We start from the raw sequence: 24,608 nt of genomic DNA, 5'->3' as shown, positions 1-24,608 counted from the left end.
AAGAGAAAAGGAAATGTGCCGGGAATAATGAGTGACCAATCCAAACACTCGCTACAACAGCGAGTCGCATTACTGACCCTAACCATTTCACCACGGTCAGATGCATGGTCTGTAGCCAGGGAACCTAACGTCCATGCCTGGATGCTGTAGACTGACACTCACTTCCACATGTATGTCATCCAGACCATCAGTAACCTGCTGAGCTCTTACCTGACTTCCTGCAGAGGAGGCCAGGCATCAGGAGGTGGTTGAGGTCTAGAATCTGTGGCTGTCACATGAGAGGCAGAGAGAGCAGCCAGCCGACAAATAGAAAGATAGGGTGACACACAAGTTAGATAAACAGACAGACAGACGGACAGATAAGCAGAGGGGACAGACGGCAGTAAGGCCAGAGGGCCGGGGAGACTGTGTGGTCGGGTGGTAGGAGCACAGGAGCGCTGAGTCCTCCTTCATGTGGTCAGCGCTTAATGCAGTGGAAATACAGTTGGTAGGCTTAAGAAAATAGTGTGTGTTACCTTGATACATAACTGCGGCTTTGCTGTCCGCACAAGTGTGGAGCGGAGACACTCAGTCACACAGCGTGCGGACATTCCTCCTTCGTTTTATATGCACTGCTGTCCACTTCATTATATCAATAAAGAAACCACATGTAAGCCTCTGTGAAATGTCTTCAGGCCTGCTGCGCATTCCACTGCGTTTAGTCTGCGCAGTGTTCAGCAGCACCAGTACTAAGTGTGTTACTGCGGTCCACGGTCCCAGAGAACACAGAACGTGTTGTTACCGCGCCAAAGGACTGACTATTAAAATGCATATTTCAGTGCAGTCGGTTGAGGATGTGCATGTTTAGGAAGCAGCTGGTGATATTATGGATAGTCACTCAAAATGTTTTTTTTTTTTTATTTGTTTCAGGTGGCACAGGGAACTCAACTCATTCCCAAAGACCCAACAGCTTTGGGAACGAGGGCAACGGCGAAAATGGACCGGTTCAAACCTCAAACATCGCCGTCATCGCCGGTGCTGCCGGAGGCTCCGCCTTTCTGCTCCTGGTGACCGCTGTGATATGCGTGGTGTGCTACCGAAGGCGACACGCCAAACACTCGGACACCCACCACCCTCCGCTGTCCCTGTCCTCACTCACCAGCCCCAAGCGCGGAGGCGGCGGGGGCCTCAGTAGCTCCAACAACAACGGCTCAGAGCCCAGTGACATCATCATCCCCCTGCGGACGTCAGACTCCGCCTACTGCCCGCATTACGAAAAGGTGAGCGGGGATTACGGGCACCCAGTCTACATCGTCCAGGAGATGCCGCCTCAGAGTCCAGCCAACATCTACTATAAAGTATGAGACGGCCGCTGCTCTGGACAGTTGGACACAGGCTCCTCCATGCACCAACTTTCAAACAACCCCTCGCTCCAAATGAAGACACAGTGAAGCTCGCTATGTGAGCTCCGTTCCCGAACCCCTCAACGCCGCCAGTATTGTCCCACGGACCCCACTCTCTGCCCTGTGAGTCCTCAGTTCCCCCACGGCCACAGTTGGGCTGCTAGCTGACAAAACAATCCTCTCCATATACTTACACAACTGGGCCACACACTGTGTGCCAAGGGGGCGCTGTGTTAACTATACGAGTCCCTTCTTAACAAGGCCCTCACGAATAGACAAGGGTCTCTGAGTGGCCCCTTCTTGTTAACTCTGAACTAATCCTGCCCCACCTTTGCTGAATAGAAGAGTTGTTCCCCAAAATGCCAGTGTGCATGTGCCGCACACACTCTTTTCCAGGAAAATGGACCGGCGTTGGGACACACATTGATTTAAAAAGAGATAAAAGAACACAACAGAAAAAGCTACACACATGAACCCAGCGAGCTCTGAGAAATCCTGCCTATCCCACCATCACAGCCCTCGGAGCTTCATCAGCCAATCAGAGACCAGCCCCTGCCACTAACACACCAATAGGATTCTAGTTTGTGTTTGTTTTTCCTGAGTAAACAGGGGCCTTGGGACTCGACCAATCAAGCAAGCCTGTGCAACGGTCACACGACCGGGCCCGGGTCTAGGCCTGAGGAGGTCTGACCAATCGGTGACACTCAGAATCTTGTATATTTTATTAATGTGCGTGTGTTTGTGTGTTTGTGTGCGGCTGATTGTGTGTGTGTGTGTGTGTGTGTGTAGGAGAGTAAATATGGCGCTGCTGCTCCACATGTGATGTGTGTGCAGTTGGTGTGCTTCAGTGAAACAGGTGGCATACGCCTGTGTTTTTGTGTGTGTGTGAATGGGCGTGGCTGCGTTCTTTAGACTTGTCTTAAATACCAAAACACAAAATAGTGAGCGAATATCAAAAAAGTGAGATTTTTTATCGCTATCAACACTTATAGATTATATATATAAATATCCAGTAAATAATTTCTAGATGTTTCCTTCAGTTTTCTATTGTTTTATTATTTTTATCCACTCCTATAAACTGCATTTCTGTTAATAGACTTCTTTTTTCTTTTTTTCTTTTGCTGTTTTATTTTTTCACGACATAGACCAACCTTGTTTCTCCACTTTTCCCTTTTGGTTGAATATTAATTTAATCCTCTTTTGTTTTTGTTTTTTTGTTTTTTCAAATGTCCCGGCGATCAGAGGTTGTTTCTCTCTTCCTCTCTTTCCTCGCTCATTCACCACCCCAGCCTCTCTCTCCCCCCTCCTCCCCCACCCTCCCTCCCCTTCTAGGGTCTCTGAACTCTGTGTATATTTTTATAGCTCCTTGTACTATGCCGTAGTTTTGAAGTTTAGACCTCGTTTGTGGAAGTGTTGAGGTAGAACCATCTATGAATTTTATTTTATTTTTTTCAAACACAGAAGTGAGGGGCGATGGCGGGGAGGGTGTGGTGAAGGGGATGAAATAAAAAGAAGAATAAAGGCAAGGGAACGGGGGGGAGAGAGGGAGAGAGAGAGAGAGCTGTCTGGGGAGGATGACTAACGTGGCATCTGAATGCAGAACTTTAAAAAAATCATATAAAAAGAGGAAAGCGGGGAGATGGGAAAAGAAAAGACTGTGATGGAATTTCACACTGAAGAAGAGAGAAAAAAAAAAGCAAAAAGGATCGGCAGGATTGAGAGATGAAGGATCCCGAGCAGGGAAGAATGGAGAGCACAGATTAAAGACTGGCGGGTGAAGGAGAGACACCTTTTCTTCAACCAGAGGGTCCCGGCCTCCTGAACGGGAGCAAACGGAGGAGTCCAACTCCAACATCCCTTTCTCTTACTCACACACGAGCACATCCGCGGTTCAACTGAGTCACACTTTGCGTTAACGACGCGACACAGTTACAATTTTACTCCTGTTTTCCCGCAACGTTTGTTGGGTTGAAATCCGCATTACACGCAAAACATGCAAAGACACGCATACACACACACACACACACACACAACCTCCCGACATGCTCATTGCAAACACACACACCATCTCTCTGGCTGTACCTGTGTCCCAAACACAAACACACACTCACAGTTTGCACACCATTTAACGACTGTCACAAATGCCTTCTGATCGCATCGAATGAGATACATTCACCCCCCCTCACCCTTGCACACACACACACTCACACTATAAAAAAACGCTGATATGCTTTCATGCGACTCCATATTAGTGTGATTATAACATACCCAATGGACATGCCGCGGGGTGAACAGCGGGCTTGTATGCCGAATGTCTGCCCTCACCTTTGGGCAAACACTCACACACACACACACACACTCACACCTCACCCTCGGTGGGGCAGTGACAGCACTGTGTTCAACGCTGCAGTTTGGTCTCATTTGCATATTTTTGACGCTCTGTTTTGTGTTGCTCAACAAATGTTTATGGCTTTTGTGTACCCTGGGTGGCAGTAGCGAGCTTACGCTGGTGTTATTTTTAAGAAAAAAAAAATTCAGCCATACGCATACGCGCATTACACATAAGGTCTCAAAGTGCTGTGGCCATGTTCTCTGTGTTTGGATCTGGACCTTTCCACACCTCTCAGCTGTGTTTTGTATCAGTATAACATCCTATAATAAGATATATTTCATACTTAAGTGTCACATTTGTCCAATTTGACTTTGTTCAAAAAATGATGATGATGATGATGATGTTCTGATATGTTTTTGTACCATGGGTTTGGATTGCATTTGACTGCATCAGTTGATCTCGTGGATAGAACGAGGGGGGAAGACACCTTGACGACTTCTTTTTGTACAATTACCAACTTGTGTTTCTTTTTTTTTTTGGTAAGTCCGTGTCTATTTAAACATGTTCCAAGTTCCTGAAACAATCCTCCAAGCCAAAATAAAGTGTCTGTTACACTCTTGTCCACCACGTCTTGGAGCACTTCAATCCAAAAGGACAGCATTTTCTGCTAAAATGGCTCCTCAATTCGAAGAGGGGAAAGAGCAAAACTTTTCAGACTTTACGGCGACAACTCCTGATGAAAAAGCCACTGCCCCGTTTTCACTCCATTGGCCTTCCGCTCCCCCCCGCCCCCCTTTCTCAGCAGAATGTCAAGTATCTCCCGGACCCAGTTGTTTTATTCCTTTCTTCTAAGCGTTTGATTTTCATGTCGGTGTAATTTTTCAAAGTTGTGTCTCTGGCTCTGACCGTTTGTGTTTGACTGGTCAACTCAGCGTGTTGGCTTTTTCGTTGGTGTTTTTGTTTCTGAAAAACTACGGACACGACCACTGGTTGTCATGTCTAAAAGGGGGAGAGTGTTGTTTGGACGGAAAAAATGGGAGAAAAAGAAAGAGGGCGAGAGCTCCTGCCAGTCTCCCTTACCTCTCTGTTTGGTAAAAATGTGTGTGTGAGAGTGTGTGTGTGCATTTCTTTGTGCCATTAGCCAGTGAGTGGAGGCCAACAAAGCAAGGTGACTCTCGTACGTGACGTGTTGAGACTTTGTATTCGGGACATCTCTGTGTAAAAGAAGGGTTATTTTTTGTGCTCCTCTCCTCCTCCTCCTCTTCCTTCCTCCTCCTCCTCTCTCTAATCTCCAATTTATCCCTCCTCCACTCATCATGGTTCACCCCAGAACAGCTCCCCCCTTCCCTCCCTTCCCTTCCCTCCCTTCCCTTCCCTTTCCCTCTGTCCCTGCACTTCCTTCAGCATTCCTCCCAACCACACCTCTAAAGAGAGGATGAAAAACTAGAACATTCCTGGTTTGGAAAAAAAAAGGTTGAATAAAAAAAAACAAAAAATGTTTAAGCACCACTCTTTGTGTCATGTGATTTCATTTGGCTCTGGGTCTCTACGTGTGTGTTTTCCAGGGCCCCACTGGGAACCCTGTCTTTAATACAAGGTCTCTCCCCTTATCTTTGCTTTGGGCTTGTCTCAGCAGGGGCTCTTTCACTGCCTCTGCTAATAACACTGCCATTTCAGACACACACACACACGAACCTGCTCTCCGACTGGCGTTATCAACAAGTTATCAAACCCAGCTTCGTTAGTGTTGAGTGTTGCTTGGCAACCTATTGACAGAGCTGATTCTGTTCACTGTCTGCCTCTACACCCCTCTTCCACCTCTTTCCCCCCCTTTCTCCCTCTCTCTGTCGTTCCCTCTCCCTGGTTTTGTGGTGTGTTTCCATGGTAACAGTTGGCATCCATTTCGACATGTGTTCCGTGTGTGTACGTGCATACATGTGTGTTTAAGTCCTTCAAGAGGTTTTTTTTTTTTTTTTGCCACTAGGGTGGCCCATCGGTACGATGACCAGACAGCAACCTTTGATCTGTGAAGTGTGAGAGTAGATTACACACACACACACACACACCCCTAAAAACAATCAGGCGCTCAGGTCGGTACACAAATGTGACCTTATGCACTGTCGCAGACGCTGTGCCACTTTGATCCTGGTAGAGGCTTGTCAGTGCCTCTGCCATGACAACCTGTCACTGTGACTGAAGCCAAGCATGGTGAAGACTGGCAAACAGTAAACAACAGCCCCGCACTGGCAGCCTGCTCCAACTGCTCATGTGCTTTGAGTCAGTAGCACTTCTCTCCCCTCAGCAGCCGTCATCGAATTTGCCACTAACAAGTGCGTGATTCTTTCTGCACTCTAAAAAATGTTTTTTGGCTTTTTTTGTAATTAAAACTGCGATAATCCTGCTACAAAATTTAAATGTAGCAATACTTTAAAAATGTCTGTTACTTTACCCAATTACTAATAGTATTTAATTGACTTTCTAAGAAAGTACAAAAGTTTAATTAATGAGCAAGCAACATTGTCATGCTGATAGCCAGAGCAAACATCAGAGACGCAATTATAAATGTATTATCAAAGAAAAAATAATATTATTAATTACCTACCTAATACCTAATATTAAGTTTGTTTTATTTATTTATTTATTTATTTATTTATTTATTGTTAGGGGCCAGCTAAATGTATGCAAATTAATCGTCGGCATGCTACACCCACCGTTTCCACAAGGGGAAGACCTGAGGATGGCGTCACATAACCGATGGCGATGATTGAGCATCCAAGAAGCAGTGGTCTAGAGTCCACCCCAGAACTAGAAGAAGCTCCAGAAGAAGGTCCAGAGCCAAGAATGAACCTGGATGTTTCTCACTAGTTAAAAGGTAAGTTTGTTACTTTAACTCTGTGTTGGTACAACCCACTCTTTCTCACATTTGGCACTGAAGTCAGTAAGTAAACAGATGCTCCAAAGATGCAAATATGTGTAAAATAAACAATCTCTAACAGACGTACAACCTGATATACGTACACCCTTTGGCTCACACAGTTTGGACAAGAAATTTGTCAAGATGTGAGTGGATGTAAAAGTCAACTCATTCGGTCATTTAAACCCTTCTATATACAAGTATAAAGCACACAGTATAACTGAATTCTGATTTCGTTTTTTTTATAATTTTGGCTAAAGTCTGGGGTAAAACAGGAAATGGCGATTTGCTGTCGATGCTGTTCCTTGGACAAACCCAGCTGTTGTTAAACCAAAGAAGTCAGCCTGTGTATTCCCTTCAAAGAGGAACTTATGCTAATCTAATGGTTGTTAAGCTGTAATGAGTTTGTCTGCTTCTTTCCAGTCGGGTTTAAAGAATGCCTGTTTTGACTATCGGGATCGCTCTGGTCCCCGTATCATTACAAGCTCATCATTACTCCTGCTAATCTGTTCTGCTCAATGCACTCACAGATGAATATTAATGCAGCAAAGAATCATAGCCATGTATGTGTGTGAGTGAGTGTGTGTGAGTCGACTGAGCACTCAGACGCTGATAGGTGCCAAAATGTTGGAACGGCAAAGGCAGGCAAAGATGAACACACACACTCGTGCCCGCTGTCTGCGCTTGGCCAAGTAAGACGACTGAACCTCCCACTTCACGTTCCTGGAGGAAGTGAAAGTGTGTTAAGTTACACACACAGAAACACACACACACACACACTTATTTCACTGATACTTTATCACAGAGGCAGAGGTCTGGAAAGAGAGAAGAATGGGTTTTAAGTGAAATCAATAGAGAGATAATCCCTTAAATTAGATTTTTTTGAAAAGCTTTGTCGTTGATGCGCAACTTAAAGCCCAGGGATTGGCTCACTTGACTTACCATTGGAACAATCCTCAAGTAAGACGCAGTTACCATGGGAATAAGTGAAGGTCAAGGATACAAGGGGAGTGAGGGAGGAATGGAGGAGAGCGGGAGACAGAGCTTTAAATCAAAGACGTAGACCCAGGAATATGCAGAGTGAATTAGAGTAAAACTGCTGCGATTACATTGTCTCCGTGATTAATGTAGTGCAGCGCTCTACACCCTTAAGCGTGGGGGGAGCGGCGCAGGGTGCAGGGATGACTCGCACCTGACAGACCTGAAATGTCATGCCATGATTGGAGAAGAGATGAAAGGTTAAAAGGTCAAACCCTGTTTGATTGGATGCAAAGACCTTTCCGTGTGGCCAGGCCTGGGGGCCGACATGGTGCTTTGGCAGAGAGTAATTAAACCTTGACAGAGGTGGAATTATGAGTAGGAAATCCATGACTTTACAGCGAACACTTTTCTCTCGCCACAACTCTCTGACAGAATATATCCCAGCAGCCAGCAACCCTTGGCTTTCACTCATTTTTTTTTGTGCATTCAGCTCCTGATCCTACCTTGCTGAATCTTTAACTTTCTCTGAGCGAGGAAAACATTACAGTGTATAAGAAGCCCCGATGACAAGTGCAGCGCCGATTGGAAAGTGCAGAGCTAAGGTAAAGCAGCAGAGGTGAATAAAAAGTGTTCGAGAAAATGGCTCGGTTGCCACTCGGAGCAGGGGGCGGACCCGACCTGTGGGTTGCAGGGGTTATTGTTAAGTTATGTGTTTGGCTGCAGGATATAAAAGCATTAATTTCACATGATTGACTTGTTAATATCACTGAGTGGATTGCACCACCGCGGCCCTCCCTCTGCTGGAGACCAGCAAAGGGTTTGTAATGCCTCTGCTTGTCACGCAAACCACTCCCCCTTTTATCCTCTACACACTCTCCTGGACACACACACACACACACACACAGGATGAGCCTTTGGAAGATAAAACAAGCTGTGTACAGTTAAAAGCTTGCCTCTAAATTTGATCCGCTGCTGCTCAAGAGAGATTCCGTCATTATTTCATAACTGTTTTTAATTTTCTCCCTTCATTTGTCGTGTTAAAAGATCCAGGCAAACACAATACTCTGTAATGCAGCGTAGTGACATCAAGTTGGCTGTGAAACTGCTCCCACAATCAACCATAGCCCAATCACAGTCAAGCTGAGGTAACACGGCACGACAGGCCCGTCAAGCTATGAGCTCCTCTGATGTGCATGGCGCCGCATGTTTATCCAATACGTGATGTTGAACATGTTTGTACTTTTTCTTACCATAAATGGAAAACAACAGTTCAAAAGTTTAGGAAGCAGATAGAACATTGAGTTAGGTTGACATAAGTGTGTCAGGTTGATTAATTCATTTTAGCAGCGTCGTGGTGGGGGTCAAGGACCAAATCAGGAGTAAGTGAACTGTTCGGTGAGATTGGGAATGTAGATTTTTAACCCAATTTAGTGATTAGTGATAGCATGTTTCTGCTGTAGAAGGGATTTGATTTAACAGATGTAAAGCTTGAGTAATGTTCCATGCAATGCTGTTAGCTTCACATTGCCACTGAACCACCTCACATGGACACAAGGACAGCTTTTGCTTAAACCAAGCATGGGAAAACGTTTTGACTCACAGGCCACGATTGTCCTAAAATTGAACAGGTTCGTGTGAACTATGATAAATGAGACGTGAAAGTCAGGCATAAAGGCTAAAATGCTAAAATGCTTTTTATCATTTTCCACACCATCTATTGGGGAAACATAGGTATTGCAGGGAAAAGGCAGAAGTAAAATGATAATATAAATAAATTGTATGATTTGAAAGAGTTTGGCGGGCCAAATTAAAAATCTGAATGGGCCGCATCCGGGCCCCGGGCCTTAATTTGCCAATGTCTGGCTTAAACACTTAGTCTCACTTTAATTAATTTGCCAATGTCTGGCTTAAACACAAACACAAAAAAGAATTTGGTCAAAACAAATAAAATTACAAATTGCTGTGGGACAATTAAAGAAATAATAAAAATCACAATAGCTCCAAGCCCGACAGTGGGCTCCGCCCCCCACTTTGGAAACCATTAGTCTACAGAAAAACAAAAACAATACCTCCTTATAAGGTGTATTTCACACACAGGCAGCCTGAGACAGTAACATAACATACAAAAAAGAATTTGGTCAAAACAAATAAAATTACAAATTGCTGTGGGACAATTAAAGAAATAATAAAAATCACAATAGCTCCAAGCCCGACAGTGGGCTCCGCCCCCCACTTTGGAAACCATTAGTCTACAGAAAAACAAAAACAATACCTCCTTATAAGGTGTATTTCACACACAGGCAGCCTGAGACAGTGTGGCCTAACATACTGTAACACCACAGTGAGTTTGTTATGGTGAGACTTTATTTCCAAAACACCACCCCGTGTTGCTCCATGGCACTGTTTACCAGTAATCCCATTCATATACATCTGTAGCTGTACATATGAAAGAAAAATCAGCTTAGAGCTTGAGATCATAGTGAAAATGACCCCTATTGGTTTTGAGTTCTAACAAAAGGGTCTGTGTGTCCTTGGTACCCGGGTGGTCTTGTGGTTGGAAAATGCCACAGAGTTTCAGCTGGCTCCTTGTTTCCCAAACAACCACCCTGGTGGTTGTGTCCTTGAGCCTCCAGGGCCTGGACGTCATGACAGTGAGTGTGAAGAGGAGAAGAAAGACGTCAGAAGTTGGTACAGACTTGTCTGCATTAAACGAGAGGATCTGAGGATCGCCTTTGAGAAAAAAAATCAGATAGATTGGAAGTAGGTCAAAACTGTTGTCAAAGCTTCAAATATGTTAACAGGTTTGAATTTGACGTTTTCTCTTATTTCTCAATTGTCCATTTTTGAGGGAGAACAAAAGAGGTCATCGGTTTTAGTGTGGGAAGCTTCAATTAATTGGTCTGAAATCTATTAATTTACAGTGAATATTGTGTCTTCTTTCATCTATGCTACAGTGATGGGCAAAATATTGAAATACTCTCTGACTAAGAGGCAGCACTATAGCACTGCAAACTATGAAAACTAAAAAAAGAGAAATTCTCAGAACTTTTGAAGACGATCTGCTGGTGTCTTTCTTCAATTTCTGTTAGTATATGTTAGTAAAACAGGCCATGGTATCACAATGAGTAAAACAAATTCTTTATGTTAATTACATATACTTAAGTTTGTCATTAAGCATCAGTTAGGTTGATTTTACAACGTGGAGAAAATGTAAAACTTTTAATCTAATTGTTTTCTACTGATCTACTTTTTATCATTAGGAAACAGCATTTTATTCTGGTGCAATGTGACTTACAATGATTCCTGTCATGGCCAAAAAACAGAGTGGCTCTTCTTATCTCCGATTTTTAAATCAGATGAAGTAAAAAAAAAAAGACAAAAAAGCTACCATCACGTTGGGGCTTTAGGGTGTACGGGTGCCAGACTTGCTGGATTAGTCTTAACAGCTTTGCTCGAGCAACTGGTGATGAAGGCGGCTTCTCTTTGGATGAGCAGTGCTCGTCTTTAAGGGGGCTTGTTTGTGCCACAACTTGATTTGCATACATTTCTTAGACGAAGATAAAAAAAGAACTTTCAGCTTATAGTTCCAGCAACTCAAGCACGTAAAATATGCAGATAGTTCTTGCAAAGTGTTTTAGTGATTCTGGATGTGAAATTCTACCAGCTGGGTTCAATGTTCTGTTGTGCAGTCGGAGTTGTGAAGCTCCTGCAGAGGAAGAGTGAAAAGAGGGGATTTATTCCCAGGAATTACCTGCTGTACTTGATGTGTTTGACTTCAGGTATGTCTGGAATTTGATCAGAATGTGCTGGAACTGTATGTGCCGTAAAGCCAAACTAATTAACACTGAACAACTTGTTCTGTTTTTCGAAAAAAGGAAAAATAAGTGTACAACATGTAAGATACAGAGCGGTTTTCATCACACCAAACGGTGCGTGTCACACCGATTTCAAGACTTTAATGCATCATCACTGCCGCCAGGAAGTTTGTGCAGAACGAGATGACGGTTTAGATGGAGAGCTGGGAATTTTCTTCTTCTTCTTTTTTTTTTTTCCATGTTCAGTTCAAAGATGAGGGCAAACCATGAGGGGTAGAAATTCAACCTGCACATTTTCATGTCTAAAATGTGTCATGAGACATTTCTTTAAATGATGCGTGGGCAGAGTTCAAAGCTCGCAGCGTTCAAAGAAAATCTGATTTAATTTTCAGTCGGTGGAGTCTAAATGTGATCAGGCTGGAGTCTTCCTGGTTAACACCCTAGTCTTTAAGATGATCAAGAAGGCCAGCTATGAAGACACTTGCAGTGGGAGAAACCACATGGCTTCTGCAGATAAATACTATTGTTAGTTTTCTTCAGTTTGTGAAATTGATATGTTTAAAATCTTAAAACATTTAATTGCCTGAACAGAATAGATCGATGCATGAACAGAATAGATTGAATAATTCCACTATCTATCCATCCATCCATCTACCTACCTATCTATCTATCTATGTATCTATCTATCTATCTATCTATCCATCCATCCATCTATCAATAACCATCTTGCCATATACTAAAAGTTTGGGAAGAAGAATTAGTTTCACAGAATCATCTCAATCTCAAAATAACATCTCAATTACAGTGGCCAGTTTGCAGTAAATGTTATGGTGTTTAAAGTTAATTTAACTGGAGTTTTGACGTGAAAAAAATCGAAATGTGTCCATATGGGGACGCTTGACAATAATCTACAGGGGGCGCTGCAGAAAATGTCAATGAGGCAAGAGCACCAACCACTGTTCCACTGTCAGTCTGTCCTCTTTCATTTATACTATAATTAAAACAGGTATTTTATTCTGGTAGATAGGACTATAGTGAGGAATTAGTCATACACAGCAGGACAGATATGAGTCAGACCGAAAGGAAAGAAAGAATTTGCCGCAGGATGTTGAGGTGAGCCACACAAGCGCTGCATGACAAGAGTGAATGTAAGAGTCCTTATTGACTCTCTAATCACCTGCCATTCTACCTTTTCAGCACCAGCTGGATCAACACCACCCACCAGCAGACGCATTACGTCACACCGACAACAAAGACCGCGGTCCTGCTGCTGCAGGTAAGTCAAAACATCTCTCTATGGAGTGTGAATTAAAATAACTGATTACACCAGACAACTTAATCAAACATTCACCTCGAAAAAGCTACATCAGCTTTAGCCGAGAATGTAAACAGTATATGTTTGTTTGCTAGCTTTTTCCTGCTAGGGTCCAAAGTTCGTGTGTGTAATTTTCCTACACTGCAGACAGGAGCTTTTGATCTACGCTTGGCTCGGTTTGTGATTTAAAAAGTCTTATTTGGTAACTTCAGTGTCTGAAAGCATTTGTTTGTGTTACCTAATTGCTTCAAATATGCAAAGTAAGCCGGCAGTACACCAGGAACTCCTGTTTCTCCTTGAGTCAAAAACGTTCATTATCTCTAAATGAAATTTGTTTCAGAAGATTGAGAAGTCTTTTGTTAAGTCGCCAGAATCTCGTTTGCTTGTTTCCCTGCTGGAAGCCACGGTTTTCATCAAAGAAAGCATCAGTGTCTCAGACTGTTTCCTGACCCAGTACTGACTCGATGTAGCATCTAAAAATTTCTAAAATACCCCATGATATTTTTGGGCCAAAAAAAAAAAAAGGCCAAACCAGTGCCAAAAAGAGCTAATCAGCTCTTTGGTGAGCAGTGGAAAATAAGGGAATATGCAAAACAAAACCAAAATTTTATTAGTTATGGCAGCTTACACAAGTGAATGTGTTAAAAATAACATTAAGGGTGGCTCTGTTCTTTTCAGGTGTCTCATTAAGACACAGTGTGACAGGCTGGCTGTCATAGTGTGAGTCACACGGACCCTTGAAGTGCAGCTAAATAGGACAAATGTGAGGATCTATGACTGAGCTACACCGTGAGAGAGAGAGAGATCGTTACTACAGTCAGAGATACTTGATGAGATACTGAATAATGATAAAGCTGTGGCCCCAGCAGCACTTTTAACACAAACGTCAGTTTAAATAAAAGGAGGAGTTTGTCTATTAGCCCGGAGCAGCTCCAGCGTGTTGTCTTCATAAATACCAAGAAGACACAGCCAGGCATCTTCACTGGTAAATGGCTGCACTATTTATTTGTGTTCACTTGTGTTTACATCGGCTGCGGCCAAAGAGAGTAAACAGAGTGTGAGAAAGAGGTACAACGACTGCTGTTCCAAATCCTTCAAAACAAGCCCAGAAAAACCAGACTATACCCCCCTCACTTTTCATTAGCCTGCCCCCCCTCCCAACAGTCTCCCCAAACTACCCCTGAAAACCATTGCTCCAACTCTTTCTGCCCACAGCAGAAAGAGAGAAAATGAATGATTCACTTGCCTCCATTTCCATCTCCACCTCCCCTCTCCCTCCCCCATCTCTTTTTTGAAGCAGCTGCACCCTTTGACCTTTACGCCTGTGGAATGTGTGAGTGTCTGTGTGTGGACCCGCGATGGTAAAGGGAAGGAGGGGGGGGTAGGGGTAGTTGGCGAATTTGGGAGATGGAGGGGAATAAAGAGGAGGAGGGAGAGGTCACTTTTTCTCCCCACTACAAAAGCTGTCAGGGGGAACAATAAGCATGGAGAATGGTGTGTGTCCAGGGAGGCACTGAGCCGTGTTAGCGTGCGAACTGGGCAGCGAGAGGGGCATAGGAGAGAATGGATGGAAAAAAGAGAATGGCCAATGATGGAGAACAGGGCTATAGGTGAGATGACTATGGGAGAGGAGGGAAGAAGATGAGGCAAGGGGGGAAAGAGGAAGGACAGAGGGGCGAGAAAGAAGGAAGGGTCGATGAGGGGGATGGAGCGAGGGGCAGGAGGGTATTTGTTTTGTCTAGCGCCGCTTTTAAATACTCAACTTCCGTTGCTAAAGGAAACGGAGCAGAGGGCCTTGTATCTCGGCGTGCGTGTGTGGCCAGCATACCAAAGGGGGCCCTGCTCCACACTGTACCAATGACATCAGCACGTTAAGGGATTTACGTTCACAAAGTCCTCATTAAGTTTATCTTCATGTTCGTGCGTGACTTTTTGTGTGTGTGTGTGCGCGTGTTACACTTTTACCAGACGACCCAGCGAGCAGCTGGCTGCAGACAAAGGTGTTCACAACTCTTTGTTTCAAAAGATGCGGGTGTGAGTGTGTGTGAGTGTTTGAACAGTGGTAGGAGCAGAAAGGGAGCAGGGGTGCTTTGGCTGAGTGGGCTCTATGTGTGTGTGTGTGTGTGTAGATGTTGGGTGGGGTCAGTGATTAAATGTTTTGCTTTGAAAGCCAACCGGGGTTGACTGAAATCCCCACTACTAGCACCACACACACAGTAAAGTATTGATTTTCCTGCTGGTGTGTGAGGTGCAGTAAATGGTGGGTAATAGCAGGAGAAGAGTGTTGTGGAGTGTTGCAGGTTAAGAAGTCTGGCTGCTGGGTAGACTTCTTATCTCCGGGATGGGGCCAGCTCTGATGGGATGAGATGGATGAGGGTCAGCAAACACTCTGGTGTGTCCAACATGGACGAAAACATGAAAAACACACAGGTCAATAGCACAACAGAGATACTGGGAAGATCTGCATTTTGTGAAGATTGAACTGCCCTGCAGGTATATACTGTACAATAATCAGCGCTTCATTGAAGTTTTGATAGAAACTCTAATCATTTTATGAGCAACCATCGCCACGCACAGTCATGACATGAATCCACCAACTCAATCAGGCTAAATTTGGAGTTTTTCTTTTGAATATTTTTCCTGAAAATGTTCTACATTAAAATGGAATTCTTTTGGAGTATTCCAAAAAAACATCAGGTATAAAACATACACCTGTTGAGTTGTCTTTAAGTTCCAGACCAGCGGTGTACAGATGTTTATTCTTTGTGTTTCTGTGCAATGACAATAAAGAAAGTCTAAGTCTAAGTCAAAGAAAATCCAGTCATACCCATTTACTTTCTCTATTTAAAGATAACCTGGCAATATTTCAAAATAAAATGTTATTCAGACTCTGATACAAATAGAACAGAGTGTAATAGATGTTTTATTTTGAAAATGTAATGATCCTTCAATCAGCTCAGCACCTTGGTACCAGTCTGTAGTAACAGGTGGTACTGGCTGACCAGTCCTTGGAACAAAGAAGGTTGAGGACCACTGGTATAGATGGAACTACTCCATCACAGACTAATACATGTTTCTGCAATTGATTATTAGTTATTAAAACTAAAAATATTGTTCATTGCTGTGTAATAAAAACAACTTTTAATTTCATAAGTTAAAAAACTCAGCTGCATGGACTTCACTAAATGCTTTTGAAGCACCCGCGGCCCACATTTGGCCCCCGGGCCTTAAGTTTGACACCCATGATCTAGATTAATTATAATTCTTCATAATAATTCATTGTGATAAATCAATCATTGACTCAAAACTTACGTTTGACACATACTGCGAACCTGCAGTAACGTACATGCTTGTATATGTACACACGGTGGCAAATATAAAAATATATGTAATATAAAAAAAACATCCAGTCATGTCATAAAATATGCACTGACATGCACACATTAGGCACACTTATACTTGCATATGTACTTGCACGGAGTACTTGTGCATACGTAAAGCCTCGATACATGTAGGAGTGCACTGAGATGCTGCAAATCACACGGACATTCACTTTAAGTGTACTGAAAAAAAAAAAACGCACACAAACAGGCGAGATGTGAACGAGCAAAGGACCACATTGGGCTGCTGTGCTTTCAAACCTCATTATGCAAAACCATGAACACATAAGTACAAAGTGCTTATAGAATTACTTAGCCACACCTGCAGATGCTGCATTTACTTACTGTACACACACATTGTTGCACACACTGTGGCATATTGTGAGAAAACAAGCGCCTGTATACACACTCAGCCAAGTAAGGCTTAGTTAACAAATGCAACATTCAACTGTATCGACAAATACATTATTTAAGCCCTTTAAAACAAACCCGGTTCATTGTAGTGACGTAAACACACATTTGTGAGAATTGTCATTCCCATGTAAAAAATGCAAGTACACCTCATTGCCAGGTGACAAAAGAGTAGTTCGTATGGTAGTACTACTCCAGCATGTGGCACACTACTTGGCCGCTGCTGTGTTTTTCTATATAATATTGCACTGGCAGAAGTTCCGTTGAGTTCAGCTTTTTCGCTGGAAACATTTTTTTTTTTTTTTAAAGCAGAGCTCCCTGCATTTGTTCTCCTGCTGCGTCAGCAAAGTAGCCTCATTCAAATAAATAAGGGGGCTGCATTTGTTCATGCAGGGCTAATGTTGGTTTGAACACTGCTAATTGCACTTCCTGGCCTGATCCAGTGAGAACCCGTGATTGACTTTACTAATACACACCATGAGCAACGATGGAGAGAATTGGAGGTGACAGGAACGTGGCCTGACGCGGTGGCTACGCAAACGCGGCTAATCACGTCTGTTGAAGTTTACGGGCGCATGTCAGCTTTTTATTTATTTTTTGGGAAAAATCTCTGCTTCCCATCACTACAATATGAAATCATCTGGTGTTGTTTTTGGTGGGGGGAGCAAATGGGGATATGTCAGCTGTAAGTGTGAATGGTGTCTATTCATTCAGCATACAGTAAGTGCTGCCAGTGATGGTTAAATGCTGACTGTAGTGTTTAAACCCACAGAGGAATAACATTTTTAAAACCTGCGAAATCCTCTGCTGCCTGCCCGCCACGTTTGCCGTCGTGTTCCATCTTTGTTGTTGTTTTGTTTTGTTTTTTTCTCCCTATGACGAAACAGGTGGTCTCTGTATAGAGCCGACAGCCCACCACACACACACTCACACACACATTCACACACACTCCTGCTCCCTTTAGGATTTCTTTATAATAGCTAAAGGATGTTTTCACCCCGTCCCCTTCTCACCCAATTCCCTCCTCTCTTTTCTGCATGTCACTCCCTCCCTTACCCCTTTTACTCACCCTTGCAATTACACACAACAGCTGCCGTGTCTTCTAGGAGGAAAAATGATGCGTGTCCAAAAACCACTGATTTCCTCTACTCCCCACTCTCTCTCCTCAGTCTCTGAAACTCTGCCTCTCTTTATTTTTCTCTTTTGCTTGACGCGTGTACCACATTACATCCAGGCAGGCAGGCAGAGAACAGTGGTGATGGGAGATTTCCTGTCTGCCAGGCGTTCACATGTGAAGGTCCCCGGTTGCCTTCATCATCTCAGCTGACAGATACACTGATAGCACCAAAGTGCACAAAGGCTCCGATTCTCCCACTCTTACACACACACATGCATAAAAACAGACATACATGACTGAAGCTTTTAGACTGGGGTTATTTTTTGAATCAGTGAGCTGATCTGAGTGCATTTATTTGATTTATTTATTTCTTATCAAGACAATTTGAAATAAACGAACAAAACGTCGTTGCGTGATGCAACGCCCCATCAGATACAGTTCAGGAGTGGAGGAGCAGGAGAGTGAGTGCATGTGGTTGAACAAGTGTGGTACAGGAGCGGGGGGCACACACCTAAGCAAACAGCTGTGGCACCTACAGTAACAAGTGTCCAAAGCTCCTGAGGCCCGGGGTGGAATTGATGGTCTGGGGGATAAATGAGTGTGAGTGTGTGTGTCTGTTGTGCTCACCTAGGTGTTAAAGGATCTTGTTTTATGTCCGCCTCTGTGGTGGTGTGATAGAGGGAATTTCATTATGCAAATCTGTGTCTCTACCACTGATGAGCATGCCCTCTTGGTTTTGTCTCATGCACAATGGGTCTCTCTCTCTCTCTCTCTCTCACACACACACATGCAAACGCAGGCACACACAGAAATACTTGCGTCCACGCAGTTTGTTTCTCTTTCAGCCATGCGCACACACACACACACACACACGCAGACGCACACATGGGCTCAGACACTCGTGAAAATATGCGTGACTGTGTCTGTGAGGCACAGTCACGCATATCATGTCTGCGACTGGGGACACAGCAGGGGAAGGCGTGCATGTGCATGCGTGTTTGTGTGCGCGCGCGTGTCCTTTTGCGTATGTGTTTGCGCTCGAGGAGAGAAATCAGGGGCTATTTAAGGTTACACAACAATTTCAGGGTTACAAACCATTGCCAACCTTGTTGACACCAACCACCCACCCACACACACACACACACACACACACAAACACACACTTAGGCTTAACACGGTTTACGTTTAGCCAAGCCCTGACTCATCAGTCAGACTTCTGACCAGGATGAGCCATTAATATTATTGTTTGTTCATCACTTCATTAGTCAGTTTCACCTTATTACTCTGTGTCTGTGCAGCTTATACATGTACTGGTCTATAGTTCCTACATTAAGAGGGCTTTGTTCTGCTTTCTCTTCAAGAAACCCACATGGAAGCTGAAGAAGAGCCCTTGGTATAATTTGCAGCTACAAGGAATGAGCCGAAGAGGAACCTGAGACTTTGTGAGTGACTCCAGCTGCATGGTTTTCCACCCACGACAAAGAAGGAAGGTATTTCTAAATACAAACCCAGTGTGAAAAAAGGGTCAAAATGCAGTAAAAAAAATATATTGAAGGGAGAAAAAAAACAAACAAACGAACCCAAAAGGCTTCAATCGACTGAATAATTGGTAACAGTCTGCTCAAATGATGAAACCATGGCTCCGTAAACGTAAGTGCTGATGTATCACTAGACTGCCTGCAGTCCAGATGGGTGTCTTACTGTAAATGTCTGTTGGTTTAGAGAGGATGAATCACACAATGGGCACCACAGATCTTGGAGACACTCAAAACAGCATCAAACTACAAACATCCCTCTTACAATACTCTCCTTAATTGGCAAAGCTAGCAAAAAAAAATGTAAGAGTTTGTTTTGAAAGAAACAAGGAAGAAGCACACTTGTAAAGTTGCCGCTTTTTAGTTCTAAACCCTCGTAAACTAAGTACAAAAGCCTCACACACACAACACATGCAAACGCACACAGTTCTGGTGCTTTAATCAGTCACAGAGAGTTTAATTAAAAAAAAAACCCAGCACATTTATTAAAAAAGAAAACACAAACAAGCAGGAAGAAGCAAATAAACGGTGACCCGTGCTGCGTGCATATGCCCACACAGAGGAGGACAACACACAAATACATGTGTACGCAAAAGGTCAAATTACACACACACACACACACTGAGACAGAGCCCTACCCCATGTGGATGTGACCCATTGACCCTTCTGTCACACACAGTGCCCATCTGCCACAGAGAGGCGCAGAGGGAGGGGACAAGGGTGGAGTGAGTGGGGTCTCGAGAGAGAGGGGGAGGTTAGATTTTAGGGAGGGGGGGGTCACTCATTGGGGGTAGGGCACCACAACAACTTACAACACAACAGAGCAAAGGGGGAATGTGTCTTCATGGTAAATTTGGAGTTCACTTTAGCACAGATGTGCAGTTTACAGGGGTTTTAGTGCTTTTAGACCTCCCTCAGCGCACACACACACACACACACAGACACAGACACAAGAACACACATACAAACAAAATGTATTCCTGTTAGCCGGGGGTGATCTCTCCAGAACCTCCTGTCTGCCGTCTCCTTTAAACTGGAGCCGTCTCAGTCTTCCCCCTGGTAAATGAAGGAAATACTGACGGCAGCAGGCGGACTACTGTCCTGAATGTAGAACAGATGAGGAGCAGAGATGGATGAGAGTGATCAGAGCCCTGGGAGGCCTCGTGGCAGAAAGAAGAACTTGTCACCACGTCAATACTACGACTTTTAGCTCTCATCCTGGTATCATGTTAATTCTGTGGGCCTATGCAGTTCATATTCAAGTCTGTGGAAATATCAGGTTTTCCTCGATGTGAAAACGGTGTCAAATTATGCAAAAATTACAGACACAGACACCAAAGAGACTCCAGGAAGGATAGGATGGGTCTGGTGGGCAAATATGGTTATACTTAAGCAAATATATGAGCTGCTTTTTATTACCTGGTGTACATTGGCGTCCACCGCCAATATGATGGCAGTTCCTCCCTGACCACAGCTGCCTGAAAACAGCCAGTAAAACTTGCAGTAAAGTTTTATTTTCTGTACCGGCAATGTTCCATTATTTTATTGTTCAGTGATATTTGGGGGAATTAAACCTTCAGTTAAATGTCTGCTGTAACCGCAGGTGAAATACAGCACAGTGATGTATTATTTGGTGAAATGTTTAACTTTGATTTGCGCGGAATCAGGTTTGGAGGAAGAAAAAAACATATGGACAGATGACGAAAGGCGGAAAAAAAAAGACAGAAAAAGGTGACAATTAGGATGGTGGGTGTGAGGAGCAGAGGAAGCAGGGTGTGTGGAGACTATCCAGAGGGGACCAACTGTAGTGGTGTCAGACAGAGGGATGCTGCCAGCTCTCATCCTTTCAATGCACACCAGGAGCCAGACACAAACTCAGGGCCAGACTTGAGGGTGTGTGTGTGCCAGCCCCGCCAACTGTGCACCACCACCCATCCACCCCGTCACACCACAACCCCTGAGGACCCAATCTGGAATCAGTCAACAGCAAGCACCGGGGTGCCTGTGTCGCCCTCCTACCGAGTTAGTGACAGAAATCTCGACCTACGCTCTTCTCACATTACAACGCCTCCAGGCCAAAGTTGAATTTGAAGCCGTGTGGATATTCTCCCAAAGTAGGGAGTATGTTTCTACAATGCCATGAGCAGTAACTTGTGAAGACATGATTCTTTTTGCTCTGCAGCCTTTGTGTACATGCGTTTGATTTATTTTCTCCCCGGGGTGAAGTGATAGTTCAGGCAACACATGTTGTCTAATTTACAGCTGAGGGTAAGATTTAAATTCCACTCATAACCTTTTGTACTCTCTCCTGTTTCCCTGTGTTTGGTTTACAGGCAATCCATCTAATGAGAAACGTCTTGCAATATTGCTAGAAATCCCATAATGCATCTTTAAAGCCCTCTCCATCTTACACCCGCACTTCTAAGAAACACTAACCCTGATAACCCTCTTAATTCCCCCATCATGTTTATGTAAATTCCATTTGTATGTACTATATTTACATAATGGATGCTGCTGTCACCTATGGGAAGGATCTGCTCTATATAAATCCTTAATTCTCTGTTGTAGTAAACAATATATGTGAAGTATGCAAATGAAAAAAATATGTATTTTTAATTGGTGAACAAGCCTGATTATGCAAAACCTTTTTTTTGTTGTTTTTTTTTTCCAACCAGAATTGTTGTACTCAAAGATAATTTCCCAACCGAAATCACGTTTCAAACAGTGTGGGTCGACTTGTGACTGTGTTTATGGTTCTCGCTCACATCTGAGGCCTTCTTTTTCAAGGGTAAAATTTCCACAGTGGTCTCAAGTGGTGGTCTGGACGAAACTGAGGGGTGTGGGTGTAAACAAAAAACAGGCCACATAAATACATGCAGAAATGTACAAACAGAGTCAAAGCCTTTGTTTAAACTTCTCAAGGAGCTCTCCGTAGATTTAAATGTAAAGTTCAGGCGTGGACGTGCAAAATGGCCAGTCGTTGTGGATAGGAAGACAGGAAGTCTGCATTTTAAACTGTTTAGGGAATACATTTGAGCATTTAAAAGTATGGGAACTAAATGGAAAAAAAAATATTTTTACATACTATGTAATATACATGTTTTTGAATACTTTTACAAAAGAGGACTATTCATCCTTATTTAGGCAAATGACCAAAAATGATAAAAGAAGTACACATTCCACCGCTTTGAATACTAAACTGCATCCCTGGCAACTACAAAAAACAGATTGCAACTGTATTAAGACTAATATTTACTTCAAATGCAATGCTAGGAACAGCAATCAGATAAATGTCCTCAACTTTTGCCCGAACGTCCTTTTTTGATTTTAGTGTTTACAGGTAGTATTAATACAAGATCAAAGAATGCAGAGCTGCTATGAAAAGCCAGAGGAGAATAAGTAATCTGAAGCAACAAATGTCAAAATAAAACTTTTTTTTTTGTCCTAAAATAATGCGCGGTCCCAATCAACACAGGCTTGGGCAACAGTTTCTTTTTGGTATTTTCATATGCATACGAACTAACTGGATTTATTATTATCTAGCAAATTTAAAAAAAAAAAAACAGGAACTATATTAATTTGCATAAAAGTCGCATCAAACATGCCCTTTACTGCAGAAATGCCCGTGGAATATATCATTTGTTGGATGTTGATGTGGAAACTTTAATACTTCACAGAACCCTAGCTTGGACAACTGATTTTTCTGTCCAGTGGACGTTCACTGGTCTCAAATTATTCTGCTCTAGTCTTTCAAAACATTTAGACAAACTTGAACTTGTCAGACTCACTAAAATAAATAATGTCTTTTCGTGCACCAGCCCGCTTTTGCCCTCACTTCTCAGAGATATAGTAAACCATGTTAATGATAGTGTAACATACAGGAGTTTGTAAATATGATGTAAAATGTTTGGCCGCCGACATGAACGTGTATATGCTGAAATGTCATAACAGCAGCAGAATTAAACTCATAATTACCTTGTATCCAGCGTTGCCATCAGTGTTGCACATATTGCTAAGCAAATATCCAGCCCCTTTTTTTCTCTATAAACAATTTCCTATTACAAACACATGTAGGAAATGAATCACTCTTTCGTTCAACCCTCGGTGAGGACATTTTAGACAAGATCCCCCTCCTGTTTTCCATTTGGCTGTTTAATTGTCTCAACGCTGTCAACAGACTATCAAGGTAATTAGCCATGACTGCACAACAACACAATCAGACAGACAGGAATGAAGTGCAGCCTCAGAACATGATACTGAGAGTTGGAATGGGTGGGAATGATTTAATGCGTGCACATATGTGGTGTGCACACATCCTGGTGTGCAACAACACACACAAACCTGCATACACGGTCATTACCTTACCCAGAGTACAGAGTTACATGCCACACATTATATTTCCTCCACCAACCATAACCCACCACCCACCTCCTCCATAATCCTACTACACTCTCACAGCCCTCCTTCTTGAATACACACACACACACACACACAACATGAACGAACCCTAAACCTCATTTCCTCTGTGCCTGAAGCTATAGGAGCAGTGTTAATTGCGAGAAGGTGGGAAGAAAAGAAAAAAAAATGGTGTGCCTTCCATGTTTTCGTGACTACATATGTGTCAGTCTGCGGTAGCATGAGCTTTGAAGGTGAGTGAGAGCCATTGTAAGGCTATGGATGGAAGTCGGAGTGTTCTTGCGCTCATTACTTTTAAGTGTGTTAGCAGTCTNACCACCACCACCACCACCACCACCTGGGCATCTGGGAGCCTGGATATCTGTCTGTGGGTACAATCCCAGCTGGCCTGTGTGTGTTTGTGTGCACGTATATGTTTGTGTACGAGTAGGCTTATGTCCAATGAGGAGAGGCCCCTATAGTGTGTCGTTAGTGCCTAGCAGAAAACACCATTGTCTCGCTCTCTCCAAACAGACCCGAACACTAAGTGTGTACATCTGGTCCCAACCTTCTTTTCTGCTCCCACTAAGTTAATTCTTGGCCTTTAAAATACATTAGCCAGACAAAAATGGTGTGTGTGTGTAATGGAGGGTGGGGAGTGGTGGTGGTGGTGATTAAACAGCCCCCATTAAGTAGTCAATGAAGCTCTCTCTGCTTTGACTATATGTGTACCATTAGCTTTGCAGGTCATGGTGGACCTTAAAGGACCCTGTGTGAAGGGTCATGTGACTCCACTGAACTGAATATAATATCAGATTAGCTCTGTAATGATAGGTAAAAACATGGGACATTTCAGGTAAAGATTTTGTTGACTCTTTGTCAGATAATGTTGTTATTGCCTGGTTTTGGACTCTTGATATTCCTTATCCTATAATCTATTTTGCCTTGATTAAACAATGCTGTGAGCAGCGGGATAAGACAATCGTTATCTTTTATTAAATCAAATAATGGTCAATTTCTTGTGGCAGATT

General features: G+C 43.3%; 1 protein-coding gene and 1 long non-coding RNA gene across 6 annotated transcripts in view; both read left to right on the top strand.

Moving 5' to 3' along the window:
• The window catches only part of efnb3b (ephrin-B3b), a 96,161-nt gene extending 90,938 nt beyond the window's left edge, over positions 1 to 5,223 (top strand). For 3 of the 5 annotated variants that reach the window (XM_025061385.1, XM_025061380.1, XM_025061374.1), the window contains one exon: positions 910 to 1,343. In XM_025061385.1, the coding sequence (XP_024917153.1) occupies positions 910 to 1,343 (434 nt within the window). Of the gene's footprint in view, positions 1 to 909 lie in introns of all 5 variants that reach the window. The other 2 variants (XM_008327118.3, XM_025061387.1) reach the window with 1 other exon arrangement.
• Positions 5,224 to 12,507: 7,284 nt separating this feature from the next.
• LOC112487917 (uncharacterized) lies at positions 12,508 to 23,905 on the top strand. Its single transcript, XR_003051469.1, has 3 exons — positions 12,508 to 12,537; positions 12,622 to 12,700; positions 19,009 to 23,905. It is a non-coding gene; the product is annotated as an uncharacterized LOC112487917 (long non-coding RNA).
• Positions 23,906 to 24,608: the final 703 nt, after the last annotated feature.

This window comes from Cynoglossus semilaevis, chromosome 1 (assembly GCF_000523025.1).
Source record: "Cynoglossus semilaevis isolate Cse_v1.0 chromosome 1, Cse_v1.0, whole genome shotgun sequence".
In the NCBI taxonomy this organism is placed as follows: Eukaryota; Metazoa; Chordata; class Actinopteri; order Pleuronectiformes; family Cynoglossidae; genus Cynoglossus; species Cynoglossus semilaevis.
Note: the sequence above shows the minus strand (reverse complement) of the source record. Positions and strands in the feature narration are given on the sequence as shown.